The 23,457-nt window shown below is 56.1% G+C and overlaps 1 protein-coding gene across 1 annotated transcript in view; it reads left to right on the plus strand.

Annotated features, from left to right (window-relative positions):
- PLEKHG4B (pleckstrin homology and RhoGEF domain containing G4B) overlaps positions 1-22,791 on the plus strand; it is an 84,478-nt gene extending 61,687 nt beyond the window's left edge. The window contains exons 8-22 of the mRNA XM_045847698.1: positions 324-440; positions 746-844; positions 1,475-1,617; positions 2,278-2,416; positions 6,264-6,407; positions 7,288-8,039; positions 10,488-10,740; positions 11,844-11,933; positions 12,010-12,240; positions 13,841-14,011; positions 14,624-14,804; positions 16,135-16,251; positions 16,436-16,663; positions 19,607-19,785; positions 21,882-22,791. Coding sequence (XP_045703654.1) covers positions 324-440; positions 746-844; positions 1,475-1,617; positions 2,278-2,416; positions 6,264-6,407; positions 7,288-8,039; positions 10,488-10,740; positions 11,844-11,933; positions 12,010-12,240; positions 13,841-14,011; positions 14,624-14,804; positions 16,135-16,251; positions 16,436-16,663; positions 19,607-19,785; positions 21,882-21,887 — 2,850 coding nt within the window. The 3' untranslated portion in view covers positions 21,888-22,791. The remainder of the gene's footprint in view (positions 1-323; positions 441-745; positions 845-1,474; positions 1,618-2,277; positions 2,417-6,263; positions 6,408-7,287; positions 8,040-10,487; positions 10,741-11,843; positions 11,934-12,009; positions 12,241-13,840; positions 14,012-14,623; positions 14,805-16,134; positions 16,252-16,435; positions 16,664-19,606; positions 19,786-21,881) is intronic.
- Positions 22,792-23,457: the final 666 nt, after the last annotated feature.

Below are 23,457 nucleotides of genomic sequence, written 5' to 3' on the forward strand. Positions count from 1 at the left end.
GCTCTGCTGTGCCGTACCGGGGGTGGTGCATCCTCAATTCCATCCTCACTTCTCCTGTCCTCTTCCTGCCTTTTCCCTTGTCCCCTCATCATCTTGCCCTTGCTGCCTTCCCAGTTTCTCCTTTTTTTTTTTTTGTCTTTCCTTAATTGGGTCCTTTCCTTCATTTCTCTTTGCTCCCTTTTCCTCTCACTTCTTCTCACGTTCCCTCCTGCAACAACCACACGCCCCCCATTAATGCCACCGCAAGGCAGCAGAGCGGAACCCACCAGTAGCGGGTCCGCTGGGAGCGAGCCATCCCAGCAGTGTCTCCCTCCCCTCGGCAGTGTGAGGTGGTGGGCTCCCTGAAGGCCCTGCACAAGTTTGTCGACAGCTCCCAGCTGACCGCAGACCTCGAAGGCTCCTTCCCCTACATCCACAGCGACTGGATCTGCCTCCGCAGGGTAAGGAGCTGCTCACAGCAACTGTGTGCGCCACAGTCACCAAGGGGCTTCTCCTAAGGGGTGTTTTCACTCAAATCTAGTCTGTTGCTGACAACCACGTGGCACAGGCTTAAGAATGCCACTGAAATCCAGCCCTGGGCGGGGAGGGTGCTGCTCCTGTGCTTCTGTGGACACCCAGAGGTTGCTGGGTAACCCCACGGCAGGCTTGCTACCTGAGATCAGTTTAAACGTGGGAACTCACAGCTTCGTACTTCAGTGTCTGATAGAATGTGTCTATATCGTCTCCTCCTCTCAAATGCCAACAGAAGCTGGAGCCCTTTACCACAAACTGCCAGGATGCCATTGCTTTCCTACAAAGTTTAATCGGCTCCCTGAACACCCACAGGACCCTCAACACGGCACAGGTGAGTGCTCTGTATTTTATTTTACGTGACAGGTGGGAACAGAGAGCTCACTGACACTTAAAAGTGGATCTTTAGTTTCACTAAGTGGAGTTTTAGTTAGAAACTCTGCAGCCTTTTTGATTTGTAGTTCCCTTTCCGTTAGCAAACGACTTCCAAAGCATCACTTCCTCCCCCTCATGACCAAGAAAATCCCACCCTCCCAGAAAGAGAAACAGTACCACCACAGTCGATGCTATGACAGCAGGGCATGCGTGGTGGCTGCCGGGAGCAGGCAGTTCAAATACAGTACAGAGAAGGGCTGACCGGAGGGACCGTGACCACCAGGAGCTACCTCATGGGTGCCCGGGTGTGCTGCCCTCCAGACCCGGGTTCTCCTGCTGCCGAGTTTCCGCTTCCCTCTGTCCTCTGCTCTTGAGTCTCTGTCTCAGACTTCCCTGCCCTGAGTGGGGCATCTGGAATCTGCTACCCACCCTCCTGCTAGGACTGGGTGGCCGGTGTGGCCATCCCAATGTACTTTGAGTTTGAGTGGTGAAAGCCCAGTGTGGTCACACCTAATGCCGACCCAGCACTAGCCCCGGGAGGGCCTGCTTGGAGGAGGGGGTTCTATGAGTACTCCTCCTGCCCCGACAGGCGGTCGCAGAGTCCATCCGCAAGCACAAGGCCATCATGAAGCGAGTCCTGGAAGATGAGCTGCTGGTGGCCCTCCGCCTGGAGGGCGGCACTGTGCTGGCCCGGCTGAGGAGGGAAGAGCGTGGGGCCGGCGAAGACGGCCGGTGAGTGTCACGCTGGGGCAGGTTGGGGTGAAGCCTGACTCTGTCACAGGCAGACTTCCATTCCTCTGACAGACATGCTTGATGGGACCAGAGCTTGTCTCATTGGAAGACTCTGAGGAAAAACTAGCCCATTCCTTGGAGTGCTTAAGTGGAAGACAAAACTCATCATAGTGGGCCATGGCTGGTGTGGCTCAGTGGATTGAGCATCTGACTGTGGAGCAAAGGGTCACTGGTTCGATTCCCAGTCAGGGCACATGCCTGGGTTACAGGCCAGGTTCTCTCCCTTTCTTTCTCCCTCCCTTCCCCTCTCACTAAAAATAAATAAAACCTTAAAAAAAAACTCATCATAGGTCCTGACCAAGTGCTTCCTCCATCCTGGGGTGCTGTGTCCACCCCCCTACATTTTCAGTCCCACCTCTGAGGTGCCTGTGTGTGTGTGTGTGGCCAGTAGGTGTTACCACTAATGGGCATGTTCAATTTTCTGCTCTGGCTGCCCCATCCGGGCCCCATCTGGCACTTCCATTCTGTTAGACTCGAGGGACAAAAATCAGTGCAGTTGTGTTTTTTAAGTAGGCTGTCACCAACATATACCCCTAAGGGGACAGCCTGTGAACATACCATGCTCAAGACATGCCCCCCAACAGCTGCCTTCTCTTCCAGAGACAGCATTGAAGCTGCCTCCCAGCTGTACAACCAAGTGGACGAGGAGGTCCACAGGCTGGTCCTCACCTCCAACAGGTGTCTGCAGGAGTTGGAGAGTCTACGAGAACTGAGGACCCTTCAGGAGGAAGGCGACCAGGTCAGTGCCCTGGGAGAGAAGCGACCAGGTCAACATCTGGGAGGGAGATGACCAGGTCAGTGCTCCAGAAAGGAGGTGACCGTGCCACGCTCTAGGAGGGAGGTGACCAGGTCAGCGCTCCAGTCAGAGGGGCCAAATGAGGAAAATATTTTAAACCTCTGCCTCTTGAAATAATCAGTGTTAACACTCGGTATGTTATAACCCAGACTTTTCTCCATGTATAGATGCATATAAATGCTTTTCAGAAGCTTGTACAGTCTTGTGCTGCATAATGACAGGCATACGTTCTGAGAAAATAGGTGATTTCACTGTTGGGAGAACATCACAGAGGCACTTACGCAGACCTGAGTGCACAGCCCACTACACACCTAGACTAGGGTGCAGCCTACTGCCCCTGGGCTGCCAGCCTGTCCAGCCTGCTGCTGTGCAAAACAAGGTGGGATTAAATCAATCACCAGAGAAAGTGATGATATCCAGAGACAGTAAAATGAGATGTATGAAGCCAGCATAACACAGCTACTGTTTTACAGCAAACGTTTTTTGTAAGTAGAAAGAGTACACTCTAAAATCATGATCAACGTGTAGGATAGTAAATACATAAATCAGCATAATCACTGATTATCATCAAGTATTATGTACTGTATGTACATAACTGTGTGCTATACCCTTTGTGCAGTTGGCAGTTCCGTGGGTTTGTTTATGCCAGCATCACCACGAACAGTGGGCTGTGCTACGATGTTACCGTGGCTACAACATCTCTAGGCGATAGGACTGTTTCAGCTCTGCCATAACCGTATGGGACCACCTTCATGTATGCGGTCTGTTGATGACTGAAACGTCATCATGCTGCCTGTGACTACATACTTTAAGTAAAATCCTTATTATGTTATATTATGTTATAAGCCCCTATTTCCATGTAAATAATGTAACGACAAGAGCCTGCACAGCCGGGTGTGCAGGGCAGAGTGAAGAGTGGTTGGAAAACGTCTCTGGATCCTTGGGTTGTCAGGGTGGGAGGATCGCCACCGTGAAGCAGGGGGTCCCCGGGATGGCCATCAGGAATGGTGGGGTGTGGGCACTGTGTTTTTCCCTCCATGGTTTCCTGACACCCAATCCCAGCTCCAGTCATGGGCCAGCGGGGGGCAGGGGCCAGGGTAGATGATGACCCGGCTGATCCAGGCTGCAGGGCAGGGGCAGGCGACCGTCAGCACATCTGGGACAAGGCAGCAGGAGACCAAAGGCGAGCCAGCTCCCCAGGTCCCTGGTGGGGGCAGCCTGGGGCTGAAGGGGCTGCCCCCGCCTGGAGCACTGATGTCCTGTGGCTTCTCTTCCTCCTCCTCCTCCATCCTGGGGTGTCCCCTTTCTGTCCTTTGGGTCCCCTTTCTGTCTGTGGGTCCCTCTCTGTCGTGGGGTCTCCTCTCTGTCCTGTGGCATCTCCTCTGTCCTGTTTCTCATACAACCAGTTTTCCTCTTTCTTCATTTTTCTGTGGTTTTGAGCAGAAGGCCCACCAGGACTTGCCAGAGAAAGGGATGGTGGGATGAAAATTTCTGAGATCTTGCCCATCTGACAATGTCTTTCTCTGCCTTCACATTTCACAGTTGCTTTAATTTCCCTCCCAGATTTTGGAGGCACCGTTTCCCGCCTTTTAAGCTTTGGACATGGCAAGGGAGGAGTCCTCACCTCTTCTGCTCTCGCCCTTGGTCCGGGCCCTGTGTTTATTCACTGGACGCCTGTTCACCTCTGGTCTCTTCAGGGCACTTGGCCCCAGTGGTCCAGGGCCAGGGGTTCCTCCTTTGGCTTCCACGCCTCTCTGCCCTGGGATCTGTGGTCGTCTTTGGTGAGCTCTCTCCTTTTCTAGAATTCCACACTTCCCCCAGCTCACTAATTTTCTCTCCTGTTTTGTTTTCCCTTCTGTGTGTTTTTTTGTTGTACTTTGAGTGTAGATTTTCTAAACTTGGTTTTCTAACCCTATGGGAGTGTTTTTGCCTCTGCAATCACATTTTTAATTGCCACGGAGTTTTGTTTGGTTTCTGAGTGTCTCTCCGCAGTGGATGGTGTCCTGCTGGACATGCTCCCCTCACCCGTCCACAGCCACCACTCTCCCTGCTCAGGTCTCCCGGGGCCCTCCCACTGTCTGTGCCTCCTGCCCAGCCCCGCTGCTCCCCCATCTTTTATGGGTTAAAGGAGTTTCCTAAAGCTTTCATAGTGTTTCTAGAGGGAGCAAAATGAGGTATGTCTGAATCTGCCTTCTTCACCCAATACTAAATATATTTTAACCTAAAAATAAGATTGTCCTATATACAGTGTATTTAATTTCTTTTCAACCTAAGAAGTGTGTGAACACTGTGGAAGAATGAGAAAGGAGAGGGTTTTTTACACAAGTGTGATCACACCCACCGAGCACGGCCGTCTCTGGCCTGCTTTGTCAGGCAGGCTGTGGGCTGGGCGCCCCCGAGTGAGTGGCCTGCACCTCCCGGGCTCCGCCCTGCTTTGTGCTGTTGTACAAGCATCACCATGCCTGCGCCCCTCACACTTTGTGACCATTTGCTGCGGACAGATTCCTCAACTCAGGGTGGCAGAGCGGAGCTCGCATAGTTTGAGGTTTTCACACATTCAGCAAGTGGCCCCTGTCAGCCTGCCCCGCCGAGACCAGGGCCTCCCTCACCTGGTGGACGGAAGCTCGGGATCTCACCAGGGTTTGCCTTCGGGATTTTCTTTTAATGCTGCAGTCAAACTTTGTCTCCATAAATGTATGGGTTATTTTTATTTACCCTCTAATAAGTTGCATTTTCTTGCACTTGGCCAATTTCTCTACTGTTTGTAATAGTTTCATTGTATCACTTCTATTGATCCTTTGATCATGTTGCAAATAATCCCCCCCCCCAGGTTTGTAATCTGTCCTGTAACTTTGCTTGTGATGTAAATGGGCTTCTCTACTTTAAGGTTACAGAACAACTAATATATTCCATCATAAGACTCTTATGGTTTGAATATTCCCATTTAAATCTTCAAAGCAACTAGAATTTCCTTTTTTCGTGAGTTTGGAGGGCGCTCTCCACCGCTCCCTGAGGTCCTCTGCTCCCCTGGCTGTTCCCCGCTCCCCCACCTGGCGGCTCTGGGGTGGCCAGTGCTTCCTCACAAAAGTCCCATCTTGGTGTTTTTCTCCACGACTCTCACAACACATTATGCACTCTGATTTCTCTCCTCTGCCTGTATATCTGGCACCCCCAAATTCACGAAGTCCTGAGGTCATAGGTGCAGCCCAGGGACACCATTTTTAATGACAGACCTCTCTTCTTGGGTACCGAACAGCCAGGGGTCTCTGGCATGGCTCTCCAATGAGAACTGTGCGAGAAAATGAAGCATTTCCCTATGACGTGCTCACTATGAACCAGTGATATTGCCACAGGATTTGTCTCTAAAGTGACATCCTGAACCCTGTGACACTGTGAGGTGTGGGCAGGGCTGCCGTCCGCCCCTCTGTCACTCCCAGGCAGCCCCTGGGTATCCAAGCACCACCAGCCAGAAGAATATCTCTGGGGTACGTTTATCATGGAAAGAAGTTTCCAAACTGAAAATTCTAGACCTATGTTTCAGTGATCCTAATTTCCATTTCCAAACAACGAAAGTGGTCATACACTGGAGCCTTTATTGTGACCCTCGCTGCTGTGCAGTGACTCGTGAAATGTCCCAGTTTAAGATGCAGCGTTTGCCTGGGGACGAGGCCTGCCATCTGTGGGAACGGGCTCTGGCCCCTGAGCTGCGCTGGACACCTCTGTCGTCCTGCAAATGTCAGGGCCAGACCCCTTCACATGCTTGAAAGTGAAACCTTCTTTCCCTGTGTAGATCAGATCTTGGTTTGAAAAAGAGCAAAAGAAGTTCCTGGGCTCTTTGGAACTGCTCTGTGCTGAGAAGGTGAAACCGCAGCAGCAGGAGCTGTGGGCCAGGCTCGCGGTGGGTGCGGTCCAGCCCTCGCTCGGAAACCCCGGAGTAAGTGCCCCGCTTGTGCTGACGGTTGTTTCCTTGGGCTACAGCAGTGTTGTCCGAAAGGATGAACCGCTGATGGAGAATGACTCACGGGCCACAGAGGAAAGAGTGCGAGACCTCAGGAGGCGTCTGAGCCAGGCTGAGTGGAGAGAGGGAGCATTGGCCTGGTGCACTCGCCAGTGCCCGTTCTGAGAGGTGGTGAGGGCCCAGCAGAGTTCCTCTGGGAGCTGTGCTGCCTGTGTCCTTTACTCCTCTGATAGTGAGCACTGCCCCCTGCAGGTCTGAGCAAGCCAAGCACCGGGGCTGCAGGCCAACACGCCCTTCAGACCACATCCCTGGCTCTCAGTCCACTTACCGTCAAAGACCCCACAGTAATTGCCACAGTACAGCACATACCTGCGACCTCACCAGCACCCGACACTAGCCTAGCCATTGGGGAGCCTGGGGCTATAGCCCTCTGGAGCACAGCCCCTCTAGACAGAATCCGAGGGGTCAGGGAAGGTCGGCACAGCCCAGGGCAGGGGTAGGATTCTCTGCCCCACCCTCTCTGGGGCTCCCACACTGGGCAGAGATGGGGAATAACTGATTTCACAGCATCCCGTGGTCCTGGGACGCCCTCATGGTACCCTTGGGAGCTGTGGCGGACATGTCTGCCCTGTGGGTGAGTCCAGATGGCAGCTGCTGCCATGGGCCAAGGGGTGTTCCTCTCACTGTGGCCTCCTGGCTCACCCTGATGCTTGCCTGGGCACCCAGGTGGCAGAACAAGCCTGTCCTGAGTTCGCCTGAGCCACTCACTGGCCACAGGACATGGGTGGGGCCCAGAAAGCCTTCCAGCCTTGCAAGCCCTTTGCTGGACTGACCAGGGCTCTCCTTCACTGCACAGGTGGACGAGGCAACACTGCATTGCCGTGAGTGTCTGAAGCGCCTAGGCCCGGAGCCGGTGGCCGAGCATTTGAGGAGAGGTTGCCAGGAGGCCCTGGGGGAGCCTGCGAACATGGCGGTGGTGGGCCTGGGTGGCCAGCAGGCCCTGGGGCAGTGGCACGCCTTGAGGCTACAGTGCCAGCAGGCCCACCCCCACTCCCACGAGGCCCTTTCTGAGTCTGCCCCGGGCCCCAGTGCTCCGCCTCCGGACCAGAGCCCCTTGCAGCTCGAGCTTGTCCAGGGGGCCGAGATGAGGCACAGTGAGGCACCCTGGGTCCCCCTCACTGACCCCGAGGGCCGCACTGGGGAGTGGGCACGACTGCTGTCCAGCCTCCCTAGGCAAGTCGCTCTGTATGGGCAGGAGGGTGAGCACCTGGACCCAGGTATGCACACCCCAGACGACGGCTCCACTTGCTCCTTGGAGTCCACCCAGACCCCCATCATCCACCACAGGAAACATCCTGTGAAGAAAATGATGAAGAAAACACTAAGCTTCGAGATTCCGCAGCTGGACAGTGGCCCCAGGGACTCCCACTGGCCAGGCCACACTGGGGTCTTCATCAAAGGCCTGGAGGTGACCAGCACCGTGGCCTCAGAGAAGAAGCCCTCACCGAGGCCGCATGCTGAAAGCCCCCCAGTCGCTCTGAGCCGGAGCCTGTCTTCCCCCTCCAGGATCCACCCCTGTGAGGAGGACCGGAGGAGGCCAGCAGGAAGGTAAGGTGGATGTCCCTGCAGCCTCAGGGTGTAGGGTTCAGTGGGGATCTAGACACGCAAAGCCGTTAAATGTGCAACCGCAGAACAGAAAGTCCACGGCTCTCCCTCTAGGCTGCCCTGCCCGGCCCAGGCCAGGCAGACTCACATTTGATCTTAAACTACATGTTAGTTACCTCCAGCGTTCAGGACAGGGTCACTGACAGCTACTTCCTTCTTCAGGGCGTGTGGTGACCTGGTACACCCACTCTGAAGGGTAAACAACCAAGTCCAGTTATTTGGAACCCATCTGTAGAAAACGACAGTAAGCAAATCTAGCCCACAGTATGAAGAAATTACCTAAAAAATTGCTTTTTAAAAAAAGTCTCTAAGTGCTGTGATAGGAAGTGTATGCCCATTTATTCATTGCCCAAGTGAAGACAGATGTCCGTTTTAATTTCTCTTTGAGATGTTTGCAAAAACAATACTTTTCATTAATTGTTTAAAGTAGTAGGATCTCTGTCCATCCCTAATGCCAGAGAGGACACCGGCCTGGTGTCAGCACCTCTGTGCTGCTGGCCACATTTACAGTGAGCATTGTGGCCTGGAGGTGGGGCGCCCTCGTTTATTAGCTGGTTTGTTACCCTGTTTTCTCCTCATGCAGAGCAACTTTAATCTGAGCTGAGATGGTTACAAAATAGGCTTCTGAAACACACCTCTAAGTTTCAAAACCTTGGGCAGTTACAATGTCCCTTGTTGAAGGTAAAGGTTTCATTTGTGCAGCCAGGAAACAGCAGGGGTCTTCCCTGTGGGCTAGAATCCATGGGCAGGCGGCAGAAGGTCATGTGGGGTTGTGGATTGCCTTCTAGTTCCACTGCGTTCACGCAGAAAGTTCCAGGTCAGCACATCAAAGGGTTGGAGGTGTCCACTCGCCAGAGCTTCCCCTCGTCACTCAGAGTGGACACCCTGGGTCAGGAAGGGAGCAGGGTTGGAAAGCTGTTTTACCTTTGCCCCTGGGGACAGGTCCCCTCTCCCACTGTTCACAGGCCACAGACCCACCACCCCAAGGTCTGGTAGTGAGGAGCCTACCGCACACCCCAAAAGGGAACAAGTCCTCCTCAAACTCCCGGGCCCTGGGGTTGGTGTGTAGGGGAGATCACTGAACCAAATCCATCTTTCCTGAACACCCAGACCTACCAGGTGTCCAGAGGGAGCCGCTGTCACCTGAAGTTTCCTGCAGTCATTCCCCCAGAAGTTTCTGGCTATTATGGCTTCATGAGTCAATTTCCATTTATTTGGTCCAAATCCTCAGACTACTCTCATGTTAACTTTGTGTCTTTGTTGTTAAGGAGGACACTTGTTTTCGTGAGTGTTGATGAGAGGCGCTTCTCCGCAGCCTGTGCTGTGGACTAGGGGCGCCTTCAGGCCCCTCCAGCAGCAGGCGCCCCAGCCAGATGTGCTGTGTGCTTGGAAGTGACAAGTGTTTGTGAAATCTGTTATGTGGGGAGGAAATCCATAAGGGTCGTGTTCTCCAGGCCTGTAGTAGACAGGATGTAGTCAGAAGCATTTCGGACCACATGTGTATGTCCCGTTGTGATTTGCTTTTAATTTTTTTCCAAATTAAAAAAAAAAGTAAAGTCAAATAATGGCAGAAAAATTTGGCAGCTGCCATTAGTGTCATTAGGACCGAGTAATTTAAGGAAGTTCGCAATGGGTTACTATCAAGTAGGGGAGAAAAGCAGTGTGCCTCGTTATTAGCAGGGGGAAGGCCAGGTCACCAGCAGACCTCTTCTTGGTACCCTGATCTTCCAGTTGACTGGTGACGTGTACATGCCAGCATGCTACACGGGAAGGAGACCCAGAAGACCTGGGCCGGGTGGGAGGAGGTGCCTGCCCCCCACTTCCTGCATCCCCCCCAGTCCTCCCACTACCTGCTGCCTGTCTCCTCACTGTCCTGGGTGGGATGTCACTACAGTTTAAAGCTGCTTTTTCAGCAATAGCTTCTGGTAGGTTAGGAGGAAGGATGCATCATAAACCCGTCTTCTCATGAAGCTCCAGCACAGCCTTGCTTGCACAGGGCTCACGGCTGCGTGCCCGGTCTCCTGACTGCTGCAGCTGCCACCGCCTGAAGCAGGCGCTGGTCAGGCTGCCCGGAAACGAGAACCCCCAGGCATCACTTTGGTCCGGGAGACTGCACATCTCTCCTCTTCCGTTTCCAAAGGGATTTCCATCTGGGAAGGCCACAACCAGTAACGTGGAAACATTTCATACAGGATGCACCCCTCTCCTGTACCTCTCACCTTCTCTTACTCGACATCAGGAGAGCAGCTCCAGGTAGCCGTGAGCATGACTCAGGTGTGGGGCCACCCGGCGTTATTCACAGCGGAAGACAGACCCCTTCGCTGTGCGTCTCCTGTCCGAGCGCCATCGTGTTTGTCCCTCAGCGTCCCGTCCGCTCTCTGTGTCTTCCAGCCGCCGCCTGCAGCACATAATGGCCGAGATGATCTCCACGGAGAGGGAGTATGTTAGGTCCTTAGGATATGTCGTCGACAACTATTTTCCAGAGATGGAAAGAGCGGACCTGCCGCAGGACCTGCAAGGGAAGCGCAGCGTCATTTTCGGGAACCTGGAGCAGCTCCACAACTTCCACCGCCAGCACTTCCTCACGGAGCTGGAGCGCTGCTGGCGCGGGCCCCTGGCTGTGGGGCGTGTGTTCCTGAAACACGTAAGTGCGCCCACGCGGCGGGCAGAGGTGACTTCGGCCCAGCCCGCCCTGGGAGCCGCGGGGGCTGGAGTGCCTGCCCGCACATCAGGCCGTCGGGAGCTGGCCTTCCGGGCTTGGGAAACGTGTCCCCGGTAGCACACCAAGGCCTGTGAACACACAGGCCCCCAGAACAGACAATGAGCCGACAGCTCTGGACGCGGTCCTCATGGCGTCACCTCGCTGACGTGGTGCCGGGGGCTTCCCGCCATCACAGTCCATGGTATCGGCCGCCTGTCTTCCCTGCCACTCAAGCCGAGTTGGCTGGAAGGAGCTTCAGAAATCAGTTTGTTCCCTGCACTAGGAAGCCCACCTGGTCCCTTCACAACCTTCCTGCCCGAGGCCTGCCCAGCTCCCCTTCCAGGCAGACCCCAGGACCAGCCTGGCGAGCCTGAGGGAGCCTCCTGGTTGGGGTGCATGGACTGGCTAGGGGAGAGCTGCCCTCCCTTGCTCAGGCTCCTCTCCACCCCGAGCAAGGACCAACTCCCTGTCGGGGCCCCTGATGAAAGCTTAAATCACTCCTCTAAAAAGAAGATGCTTTCAGCGAGTAGGTGCCAGGCACTGCTCTAGGCACTGGGCACTCAAGTGGCTCTGTGCCGTGGGCAGGGGACACACTGGCCTCAGGGTCATTAAATATAAGTAACCACAAGAAAACACCGTGGGTAACAGAAAGCCCACATTAAGTCTTTTCAGCTATTTTTAAGGGGTGCTTTAGCCATAAGGTGCAACTTGTATATGGGTTTATACTGACAGTGGTTGTGAGAATTTTAAATGTTTAGACAGCTTTGGTTCTTCACCCTTATGACTTTCAGCACTCCCCAGGTCCCTCCCCAGCCTGCCCTGTGAGAGCGCTTGTTGCGTTTCTTCCCCCAACCTTTGTAGCTGAGACCCATCCAGAATGCTGGCACTGCCCCGGGGACACCCACTGTCCTGGAGAAGCTGAGGTGGCCCTAGTGCAGCACTGCACCCTTTTCTCGTGGCCGCAGTGAAAACTGTGCTGCGGGACTGGGGCCATGCACAGGTGCTGACCAGCCCCACTCAGGCGCGCCGTGCCCTTCTCTTTGCAGGAAGAACAGTTTGGCATGTACGTGCTCTACAGCAAGAACAAGCCCCAGTCGGACGCCCTGCTCTGCAGCCATGGCCACGCCTTCTTCAAGGTCATCCCCCTGCCTGTGAGCCTGCCGCACCTCCCCTGGCTTGGCCCGAGCTGACCCTGTCCCTCGGCCCTTGCAGGACAAGCAGCGAGCGCTAGGTGACAAGATGGACCTGGCCTCCTACCTGCTAAAGCCCGTGCAGCGCATGGGCAAGTACGCACTGCTGCTCCAGGACCTGGTCAAGGAGGCCAGACGCTGCCCTGCCCGAGAGCAGGAGCTGGGTGAGCTGAAGGCTGCCGAGGACATGCTCCGCTTCCAGCTGCGCCACGGCAACGACCTGCTGGCCATGGACGCTGTCCGCGGCTGCACCGTAAGTGACCCAAGGCCCCGACAGGCTCTCTCTGGGTCAGGGCTTTGGGTTGGTCAAGGGAAAGGACGTGCCTGGGGACAGGAGCACAGAACTTGTCTTTAGGAATGTCCCCGAAGCTTAGACCTCCTGGTGCCCCCACCCGAGGGGGCGAGGAGAGCAGAGTGGAGCTCAGTGTCCAGCTTTGGAGCAGCAGCTGCAGGGCGTGAGAGCAGGCAGGCTCTGAATGCTACTGTTTACTGGGGCTGTTGTAAAACAACTGAATGTGTGCAAGTTGTGCTGGACCATCGGGCTTGGGGCCTGGCCTGCTGGTTTATAGGCTGGTCTCTGCTGGGGACAGAGGCCAGGCATCCATATCCCCAACATGGTGGTGTGGCAGGACTGCACGGGCAGGAAGAGGACACCCCCTCTCAGGCAAGACCCCTTGTCTCTGATGGTCAGACGGATGGCTACAGAATTTCCAGGTCACAATGCAAATGTGGACACCTTGCTAAGAGCAGCATTAAGAGTTTCCAATGACAGCAGAGCAACAAACTGCAGGGTCGTCACCAAGACCCCACAGCCACTCAGACTCTCCCAGTGAGTTTGGCTGAGCAATTGGGACTATGGGGATCCACCCAGAGTTCTCAGGCATCACCCAGGACAGGGCCCCGCACCAAGGGAAGGCGGTGGGAGAGACGTCCCAACGGCGGCTGTCATGTTGGATCCATCCGCAGGGAGCACTGGCCCGGGCACAGCGACTACACCCCAAGGATCGGCCCAGCTTGCGGCTCAGACGGAGGCCTGTGGTGGGGAACAGCTCAGGCGTGGGATTCACAGTGTGACTCCTGGGGTCCCCACGTGGGGCGTTTATACACAGTGACTGAGACTCCAGCACTTTGACAAGGGGGTTTCTGTTAAAACGAGCAGAAGGGCTATGAAGTGGGACGTTAAATAAAATTGAACACAGGGTTTTATGGTAATATCCACGCAGACGAGCAGGAGTGTGGGCATGAGGGAAGCTCACCCGAAGGGTTTGCACCCAGTTCCAATGTACAAACCCTTGTTTGGTTCCCCCCACACATCGAAGCGATTCTTGGACACCAGTTGGATGTCCTGCAGTTCAGCTCACTTCTGATACCTTCCACCCTTCGTTGGCATCAGACCCCACAGGTTAGGGGCTCAGTCCCACAGGACTGCCCCCACCCCACTTCAGATGCCAATTGCAAGTGCAGGTTGTCACCTGACCAACTATAGATGGGGGTTCTCACAACCCCATCCTGGGTTCCCTTAATGGGCAAGAGCAGCTCACAGAACTCAGGGGAACATCTCACTTACTGGACCACTGGTTTATTATAAGGGATACCATTCAGGGACAGTCGGCTGGAAGAGATGCACAGGACAAGGTGTGGAGAAAAGGTGCAGAGCATCCCCATGTCTTCACCGAAAGAAAGCTCTGCAAACCCGTCTTTGGGGAGTTTTGTGGAGGCCTCATTGCATAGGTGTGATGGATTGGATCATTGGCCTTTGTGTTGACTCAGCCTGCAGCCCCTCCCTCTCCAAAGGTCGGGGTGGGATCAGATCAAACCCAGTGGTCCCTGAGGGCGGCCTCCTCCATCCGCAGGTGAATTTGAAGGAGCAGGGGCAGCTGAGGTGCCGGGATGAGTTCATCGTCTGCTGTGGGAGAAAGAAGTATCTGAGGCACGTCTTCCTTTTCGATGACCTCCTTCTGTTTAGCAAGACCAGAAAGGTGGACGGAGGCTATGACATCTACACCTACAAGCAGTCCTTCAAGGTAACTCGCCTGCCTTGTGCCTCATGCCTTGTGCCTCTGGGGTCAGGCCAGCCCCCTGTGGATGAGAAGGGACCACATATTTGTTCTTTCCTATGGGTCTTTGGCTGAATCGTAAAAACTTCAGACTCCGAAAGCATCCGGGCTTTCCGTGTGCTGGTTCAGTGACTGGAAAACCTGAGAGGCCCTCCCCTTAGTGGGTTTTGGGTGGCCCTCCTGCCCCTAAAGAAGGCTCTGAGGGTAAAGAGTTTCTGGGGCTCCTGGGAGCAGCCCACACCCAAATCCCTGACCTGCCAGCACCGAGGAACATATCAGAGGTGTGGCGGTTGGGTGACCCCACCCAGTGTGTGACAGCCAGAGGGCACCGCAGAACCTTCTCGTCTAGCCCTCATTTCTCCAACGGGGAAATGGAGGCTCCCAGAGGGAGCCAGTGTGGATGGGGTGGAAACCGGGTCCGCCCTGTCCTGCTCTCTCCCCGACTCTGCCTTGTCCCCACCCTTTGGTGTCTGGGTGAAGAGGCCTCTAGCACTGAGGCATGGGGTCAAAGTGTCTGCCCAAAAGTGGTCAGTTGTTCAGAGACCGTCTTCCTGGATCTCTCCCATGCCGTGACTGCAGATGGCTGAAATCGGGATGACGGAGACTGTCGGGGACAGCGGCGTGAAGTTTGAGATCTGGTTCCGCAGGTGGCGGAAGTCCCAGGAGTCCTACATTCTCCAGGCGAGCTCCCCAGAAGTTAAGGCCATGTGGACTGACACGATAGGGAAGATCCTGTGGCAGCAGGCTCTTAGGAACAGAGGTGGGCAAGAGAGGGTGCGAGGCCAGCTCCATGTCAGGGGTCCTGTCCGGGGGCCCAAGCCTGGCAGCCCCTGGGAGGCCAGCACTATTTACCCGGAAGGCATGGATCTACCCCATCAGCACACAAACACGTGTTTCGCCTTAAAACAAATATGAACAGGACCCCGCCCTTGCACTGCTACACTCCAGAGAAAGGGCTGGGGCTCGGGCTCCCTGGCCCTGACCCCTGAGGCCCATGCTGTCTGGCCCCCCCCGCTTGGCAAGGCCTTCTGACCGACTGCACGCTGGGCTGATAGCCGCCTGTGGGCCCCCTGCAGGTGAGGGTCCCTCCTGCTGGGACCCCCACCCAGGTTTCTTCCTTCTTGCTGTGGCCTCTTTGTTCTCTCCTCTGCCCTGATTTAGTCACTGGGGCACCTCTGTCTACACTCACAAGGTGGCCACTATAAATGCCATGTTCATAGATACCTGTCAAGCTGGCCTTCCCATGGCAGCTTGGACCCAGAGGCCTGAGAAACCCTAAGGGCTCTGATGTCCAAACGGCCACACACAACCACCCGTCCCCTCAGTGGCTGCACCCTGGCCAGAGCCTTGACCTATCCCAGAGATGCCCCACAGCCCCCGACTGCTGCCTCCTTTGAAGCATAGACCACCCCTGCACACATGTGAACATATAGGCACACATGTGTGCACACATGCATCCATGTGTGTGCGCATGTGTGTGCTCCTGCACACGAGGCAGCTCTGCTCTGCATCCAGTGTCTCCTCAGTCCCCTGGAATGGATCCAGCCCTTGTGGGAAGCAGGAGGCCCTGTGACCGGTTCCCCAACCCCCTCCCCAGTCTCCTCTGCTCCTGCCCCTCCCTCTTTGTCCTCCCATCGACTATAATTATTACCTTTCTTCTCTTTCTTTTAGTTTTATGCAGTAATTCAACCTTAGACTCTCACCTTATACTTAGATCTCCTCTCAGCATTCAGAGACACACAGACACCTATCAGTGTGTCCTTCTCATGACTGTGTGCCTCCTGGAGGCCTCTGTCCCCCACTCCACACCCACCCTGCTCATCTCCCTTCACCAGCAGACAGAGAGCACTCCCTTCTCTACCCACTTGAACCCCCGGTTCTGGTCGCATGCCCTGTGAGGGCAGCTACTGTGAGGCCAGACCAGGTGCAGGTACCAGACTGGGAGCCCTGGCACCTCAGCCCCCCAGCATCACTCTGGGGCACAGGGCCTGGCCCCGACATGCTTCTGGTCTGGACTGACAGTGTAGGCTGCACTTCCGTAGCAAACCCAGGAGTCACTTGGAAAAGTGTTCTACATTCTTCTGTTTCAGAGCTCAGAACACAAGAAATGGTGTCTGTAGGGTTAGGCAGCAAACCGTTCCTGGACATCAAGCCCAGCAACGCAGCCATAAATGGTCGGGCTGCCAATCACGTCATAAACGGAACAGGTAAGGTGGCTACAGCCCTCTCCTCACCCTGCTCGTCCAATTGGGACCCAGGCCCCAGAGCACCAAGGGTGGCACTCGGCAGGCCGAGGAGCCTGCTCAGTCCCCAGAGGGCTCTGTCTGGTCCTTGAATTGAGGCTGTACTTCTGGAGCAGAGGCCAGACCGACTTGCTTCTCTCCCTTCCAGAGTCGAGAACCCAAGCGTGCATGGCGGTGCCCTCCCGTAACCACAGCGCCCCCTTCAAGAGGCCGCACTCCACCATCTCCGACAGCAGCACCTCCTCCTCCAGCAGCCAGTCCTCTGCCACCCTGCACGTGGCCACCGGCCAAGCCCACTGCCCCTGGCCGTACGACGTCCACACCTGCATCGAGGAGGACGAGCTGGAGCAGGAGACGGGGAGCCAGACTCCGCTACGTGAGTGCTCCTGAGCGCGTGGCCGCGTGCGCACCAGCCTCTGGCAGCCGGTGTGGGTGGGGGCCAGTGTATGTGTTCTTCCGTTTTGCTTGATTTTATGTACTTCCAACGTTTTCAAACAAATTATAATTTTTCTTTTATTTAAAAAAAAAACTTTCAGAGTCGGGCCAGGTAGCTCAGTTGGTTAGAGCAAAGTTCCAATATGCCAAGGTTGTGGGTTCGATCCCTGGTCAGGGCACATACAAGAATCAACCAGTGAAGGCATGAATAAGTGAAACAACACATCAGTGCTTCTCTCTCTCTCATCAATAAATAAAATTAAACAAAATAACTTTCAGTTTCATCCAAGACAATGTAACAGGGAACAGATTTAAAACAAATAAACCAAAAAAAAAAAGACAAAACAAAACCAGATGAAATATATGAAATGAGAGATTTCAAAACCTAGGACAGCCGACAACACAGAACAGTGACCCTGAGGGGCGAGAAGATGAGGTGAGCCCTGCGGCTGCCCTGCTTTCTGCCTGAGAGTCCCAGGACAGGTGCGGCGGACTCCCCGAGTGGGGGAGACCAAGGCGGCGGGGGTCTGCAGGACGGAGTAGGAGAGACCTGTGCAGTGCGAGGCCTCGGGGGTCTGACAGATGGGTCCTCTCCAGAGTCCAGCATCCAGAGAAGTACTGGTCAGCGTAGCACGTGAGGACTGGAGAACACTTTGCACAGTCACAGGGGCGCCTGTGCCCACCAGCTGGATGAGACACTAGGGACTCAGGGGCACTAGGTGAGTCCTCGGAAAGGTCTTCCTCAGGAGGAAGGAGAATTCGGCTGGATACTGCCCCCAGCCCACCCACCAGCTCACCAAGCAAGACCCAAGAGGACTAGTTCCCAGGTAACCTAACTATACCCCAGGACAAAGCTCATGGACATTTATAGAATCGCAAAAGTCTCCAGCACCCAACAAAGTCTGTTCACATTGTGTGACATCCATTCAGAGCAACAGGTAAGCAAGTAAGTAGAAAACATAAACCATAATGAGAATAATCGGGCAAAGCCAGCCCGAGGCTGACACGGATGTTAGAAGTGTCAGTCGTGGCCTTCAAACCATTGTTGGAACCATTGCTGATGTCTAAAAGTTTAAGTAGTGACATGGAAGACATGAAAACACCAAGACTGAGCATACAGGGACAAAACTGCAGTGTCTAAGGTGAAAACGACGTCAGATGGGGGGCCAGAAGAAAACGTTAGTTAATTTGAAGGCGCGTCAGTAGGAAGCACCCGAAACGATGCAGCAGAGGATGAGAGAGGAGGGGGAGGGCGCACCGGTGCTGTCGGGTGGCAGAGTCCGCTGGCGCGAGGCTTTACGCTCCTGGTGAGCTGAGTGGTATCACCTGAAGGTGAACTGTGACCATTAGATTATAAGCCCCAAACGACCTTTACAATAAAAGAGACAGAGCTGATACTCCAACAAAGGGCACCAAGTGCAACTGTAAGGAAAAAGTCCAGAGAATGTAGAGAAAGAGGAAGAGGGAACAGAACACAGGGCTGACTGGTCTGAGGTGGACCCAGCATTCACCCTGTCCGTGACCACACTGAACATACACGGGCACCAGCAGCTTTTGGTGAGCAACACGTGTGTCTTGTCTGGCCCAGGTGTACACATGTGTGACCTCAGGGTGTATACACATGTCCAAAGTCGCCCGTTTGTCCCTCAGAGGTGTGCAGTCTGTTGTGTCATGTCCCAGTAAAGCAGTATTTTGCACACACCTCCACACGGAGGAAGGGATGTGTCTGTGGAATTCTCCGCGGTCGGTTCTCGACATTCTGCGTGGGGCATGAGGACCACGGGTTTTGGGCCTCAGGTCAGTGAGGCCTCAGAGAAACCCATCCCACAGCCCAGATGTGGCTCATCATCAGGCCACACTGCCTGGAACAAGCACCTTCCCAAGCCCAGAAATACGTCACTGCCAGCATCTGAGGGTTTTGCAACTGACACCAAGGCATCTCTATGCCCAGTGGAAGGTGTTGCGCATGAAAACTGCCGGGGAGCCCAGGTGGCCAGGTGCTGCACACCTGGTCAGAACAGGCAGCAGCCACCGTGGGACGGGCCACCAGAGCACAGTGGGGATGTGCTGCATTGCCAGTCCAGAGCGACTGCACTCCCCCGGTGCATACTTCTAGTTCCCGGACCACAGGTAGTTCACATCTGGGCTGGAACAGCCTCCAGTCAAGGCCAAGTCTGGAGATCGGGAGCCTGGACGTGAGGCCAAGGTGGAAGTGTATGTGTTGAGGGCTCAGCTTGGCCGTCCTCAGCTCAGTGCCCATACAGCCCTGGTGGTCCCTGCAGAGGGGCACAGGGGAAAGCCACCAGCCACGCACATGGCGCTGGCCTAGAGCACAGGTCCCAGACGTGGGGAGTGACGCTGGGCCCGCACCCAGTGGCTTCAGCAAGGTCTGGGTCTAGACTGATACAGAAGGGCCCAACAGCCCTGCGGGGGAAGTGGGGGTGGGGTGGAGTGGGGGTGTTAGGCCTCGCCCGTCTGTTCTTGCTCATTGTTTAAAGCATGAGGCCCTTCTCTGGACTCAGTTTCTGCTTCCCCTTTGACTGGCACATCCAGAGGTGACAGAGCCGTCCCGCATGAGCTGGAGGCCTCCTGCTGGTGGAGAGGTGGCCTGGGCGCCTCCCACCCTGGTCTTCTGGCTACACTGGCTCTACTCTGATTTCTAAAAAGCCGGTCAAGAAACACTTGTCCGTGAGCATACGTGGTGTCTACCTTCCAGCCACACCGTCCTGTTCTCACCCAGTCCTCACAGGCTTTGGAAACTGGCATCTGGAGCAGGAAACAGCCAGCCCTTGATTGGCAGGATCCGGGCCCCCTGACTGTGGAAGGTGGATGGGGCAGCCTGCTCCTCCTGGTGGGCCAGCCCTAACTCGGCTCCTCTTCTCAGGGACGGAGCGCTCCGAGTCTTCCCAGTGCGTGTTGGGGGACAGCAGCCCTGGCCAACCCCGGCTCTCACAGCCCCTCCCCTCAGCACTGCTCTCTGACGATGGCCCCCAGGGAACCTCTCCTACCCTTCTCTGGAGGGACCCACAGCCCCAGCTCGACGGAGGCCAATCCACCACAACCGTGAGTGCCCCCTCTTCTGAGACCCCACGCGAGAGGCCAGGTGCTTAGCGGGTAGTGAGCACCCACCCAAGTGAGGCCGGGCTGCCACACAGACCACCCCCCACCCCAGCACTGCGCGCCTGGCAGGCTGGCTTGAAACCGAAGGCCTGGCCCCGTCCCTGGGCAGTTCCAAGTCACTTAGCAGGGGAGACTGAGGGCCTTCTCGCTGCCTACATTTTGCTGGCCACAAGGAGGCCTGCTCTGCACCATCTGGTGTTCACTGGTTTCAAGCCCAGCTCTGCCCCCACGCAAGGCGCACACAGTCCTGGGTGAAGGACAGCTGGTGGCCAGCAGAGTCCGTTTCCAAACAGCCCGGTGAGAGGCAAGCTGGAGTCAGAGGACATAGGGCCGAGGGGTCAGTGGCTCTGCCTGGAGTCCAGCCCCCCCGCCCGGGGTGTTCACAGGACCCCCAGTTCTGCCCTCTGATGGGACCACAGACCTGGCAAACCAGGGTTTCCCCGAACTGATGCAAATGTGGATTTTTACCCTCGAAGGGTGTCTGGGGCCCAGCCTGTTTCAGGAGGAGGCCCCAGACAGCGCCCTGGATGTGCACTCAGAGTCATCGTCCCTGAAGGGAGGGACTGAAGTGACCTCGGAGAGGGGCCCGTCAGACAGGGAACAAAGGGGTCTTTTTCCTCAGGACGTGGCCAGGCCTGTGGGTGCAGCTGCCTCCGCCCACCCCGGGTTGTAAGCGCCACTCGCCAGCACATCCGCAGTTCTTGGGAGACACCGCAGCCCACCCCCGGCAGCCTCGGAAGGGAAGGTCCGATGCGAAGGGCGTGCGGGGCTGAGAGCCAGGGAGCAGGTGTTTCGTTCCCATGCCCTGGATTGCTCGGGGTGACCAGTGACGCTGATTCTAGAGTGACCCCCCCTCTTCCTTGTGTCAGAACAAAACCCGGCATGTCTTAGGCTTCTGGGCAGCAGTTTGAGTGACGGGCAAACCACGCCACAAGTAACTGGCTTTCTCAGCCTCCGCAGGGTACCGGGGTTTCCCTCATCCACCATAAACCCTAAGGCACTGCGGCCACTGCCGCCACCCAGGCTGCCTGGCTGTGTCTCTGCCTGTTGCAGATGCTTCCAAGTCTCGATGGCACAGCCTGACATTAGCACTGCAGGAGGGGTACATTGGCCAGGCAGGGCGGCTCCACTGCTCCCCCATCTCCCTGACTAACCTCCCTGGGGGGTTCCCTGCCTAAACCCGCATGTAACCGGCATATCCGAGGCCAGCGTCCAGCCATTTCCAAGAGCTCAGGTCTTTCTCTGACAGGAGGGCCAGGCCCCTCAGCCCTTGGAGCAGTTAGTCACTCCCCAGAGGCCAGGCCAAGGCAGGGGAGACCACCTCCACCCACCCCTGCCTCTAGGGCACCCTCCAGAGCACCCCTATCAAGAGCGGCTCAAGGAGACCTGGGGTCCTCTCCTGAAAATGGGGCCTCCCTGACACCTACTCCCACCATCCCCACCGCCTTCCACAGCCTCCCTGTGCTGATCGCCCTCAGTGCACATGTAGGTCTCAGAGCCAATTACAAAATCTGCACGTACACATGGATCCCTCATGCCTGTAACATAGACTGTTTTCCACAAGCCACGTGTGAAATCATAAGTGATTTCAGTTCACATGAGTGGTTGCTGGTGAGACACACACACACACACACGCACACACACTCTCTCATGTTCCGGGATCAGAACGGCAAACGCAAACCTGAAACATTTCAGGGCTGAAACCCTTTCACCCACAGACGCCCCGCAGTGTCGGCTGAGGGCTGCCAGTGGCCACTGCCGCCGGGCCCAGACCTGCCAGCTCACAGACTGGCGCTGCACCTGCCACGAGCGAGCTCAGTCTCACCGAGGCTCCTGTTCGTGGTGCCCTGCCATGTCCTTGCCTGGCCCCAAGTGCTTCCTAGAAAGGATGTGTGTCCACGAGGCGAGAGTGCCCTTAGGGGTGTGAGGACCCCTGTAGAGCCTCACAGACAAGGACTCTGTGCCGTGACAGACATGGGGGCTTGGGCGCCAGTGGAGGAGGCTGGGGCATGTGCATAACTGGGTCACTCTTTTGGCAGCTCTGAGATCTGGACGAGATGTGGCTCCTCCAGGGAGAGTGCAGAGGAACCTCAGCCCAGACCTGTGCGTGCGGACTGGGGTGAAACACTGAAGCTGCAGTCTCCTGACACACCCGGCCCCCAGCCACGGGCTACTCAGGCCACTTGGTCTCACCCCCCTTGAGGCCTGAAGTCATCCCCATTATTCCTCCCCACCCTCCCCAACCCGGGCATGGCCAGGGCTCCCTTTTGTCATCCTTCCTCGTACAGCTCCTCCACCTCCGTCCAGCATGGACACCCTGTATGGCGAGGCCTTTCCCACCATGGTGGGAGCACACAGACCCCCGATCTGTGCGGAGGCCCAGGCATTCTCGGGCCTTAGAGCAGGGCGAGCCCTCTGGGACTGGGTTTCCCTACCTCCTGGGCAACTTGGGCCGTGGGTGATGGTCCCCATGGAAGTGCGTCCCAGGCGCAGGGCAAGTATAATGGGAATCTCAGTTCTCTCTCATCTGCGGTAAGTCGTATGTAGTCATCAGAGCAGTACTCAAGCAAGGCTGAGGGGCCACGGTCCCCACCTGTGAGCCTGAGACAGGGCTACGCCCTGTTCCCCAGGTGGGCGCCGGGCTGGGGCTGAGGCTGGGGCACGTCAGTTTAGCCCGAAGCCCTGAGGAGCCAGTGCTGGGAGGTCCTGCAGGTGTGGACACGGCCAGAGAGGCCCACCCTCACCAGATGATGGAGCCAGAAGCAAGGAGAGCCGGGGGGATGCCAGACCTGCAGTGAGCTTCCCCCACGACCCCGCCCCTGCCCGACCACAGGGACCACCGAGACCAGGAGCGGTAGCGGCAGGGGCCGCCTCTGTGATTTGCCAGCTGTGTAAACTGTTTTGCTACTTTTTTTTAGTGCCGACTTGTCCCAAACTCTAGGAACAGAAATAAATGGGACATGTTTCTACCACGTGGTTATACATCTCCTGCATGTCATCTCCGTCAGCAGGGAGCCCAGCTCCTGTCCTCACAGGAGGGGAGCGGGTGTGGCTGGGACAGCAGGGCCTCACTCTGGGGTCCACATCCACACGGAACACCTTCTGGTAGTGCCTGGCGAAGTCCCACTGCCTCACGCCCACACCTCACCTGCCTCACTGTGGTGGTTCCACCCTGGGAGCGGAGGCACAGTGAGGCTCCAGGGGACAGCCGCTTGACAGGACCCTGAGGGAGGGGCCACAACCCTCAGCACGTCCTTTCCTCCCACTGCCTTCCTCTGCCTCTCCCCCTCCTCTTGTTCTTTATCCCTCTCTGTGTCCCTGCCCCAGCTGTGATGCCCCAGATTGGTGCTTGTCCAGGTGGCCTGTGCAGTAACTGCTCCAGCCCTGCCCCAAAGGATGGGGACTGTGAGTGTGTGTGTGTGTGTGTGTGTGTGTGTGTGTGTGTGCATGCGCGCGCGCGTGCGCGCACATTGGGGTTAGGGGTGTTACTTACTCAATAATCAGTTAACAGCCATGGATGCCCAGGCTCTGCAGGGAGGAAATGCTTCTCCATCTACCTTAGTAACAAAAGACAGGTTAACAAGAGAAAAGCAAACTGATTTATTTAACAAAAGG

Source organism: Phyllostomus hastatus, unplaced genomic scaffold (genome assembly GCF_019186645.2).
Source record: "Phyllostomus hastatus isolate PE091 unplaced genomic scaffold, TTU_PhHast_1.1 phas_contig_58, whole genome shotgun sequence".
NCBI classification, from domain to species: domain Eukaryota; kingdom Metazoa; phylum Chordata; class Mammalia; order Chiroptera; family Phyllostomidae; genus Phyllostomus; species Phyllostomus hastatus.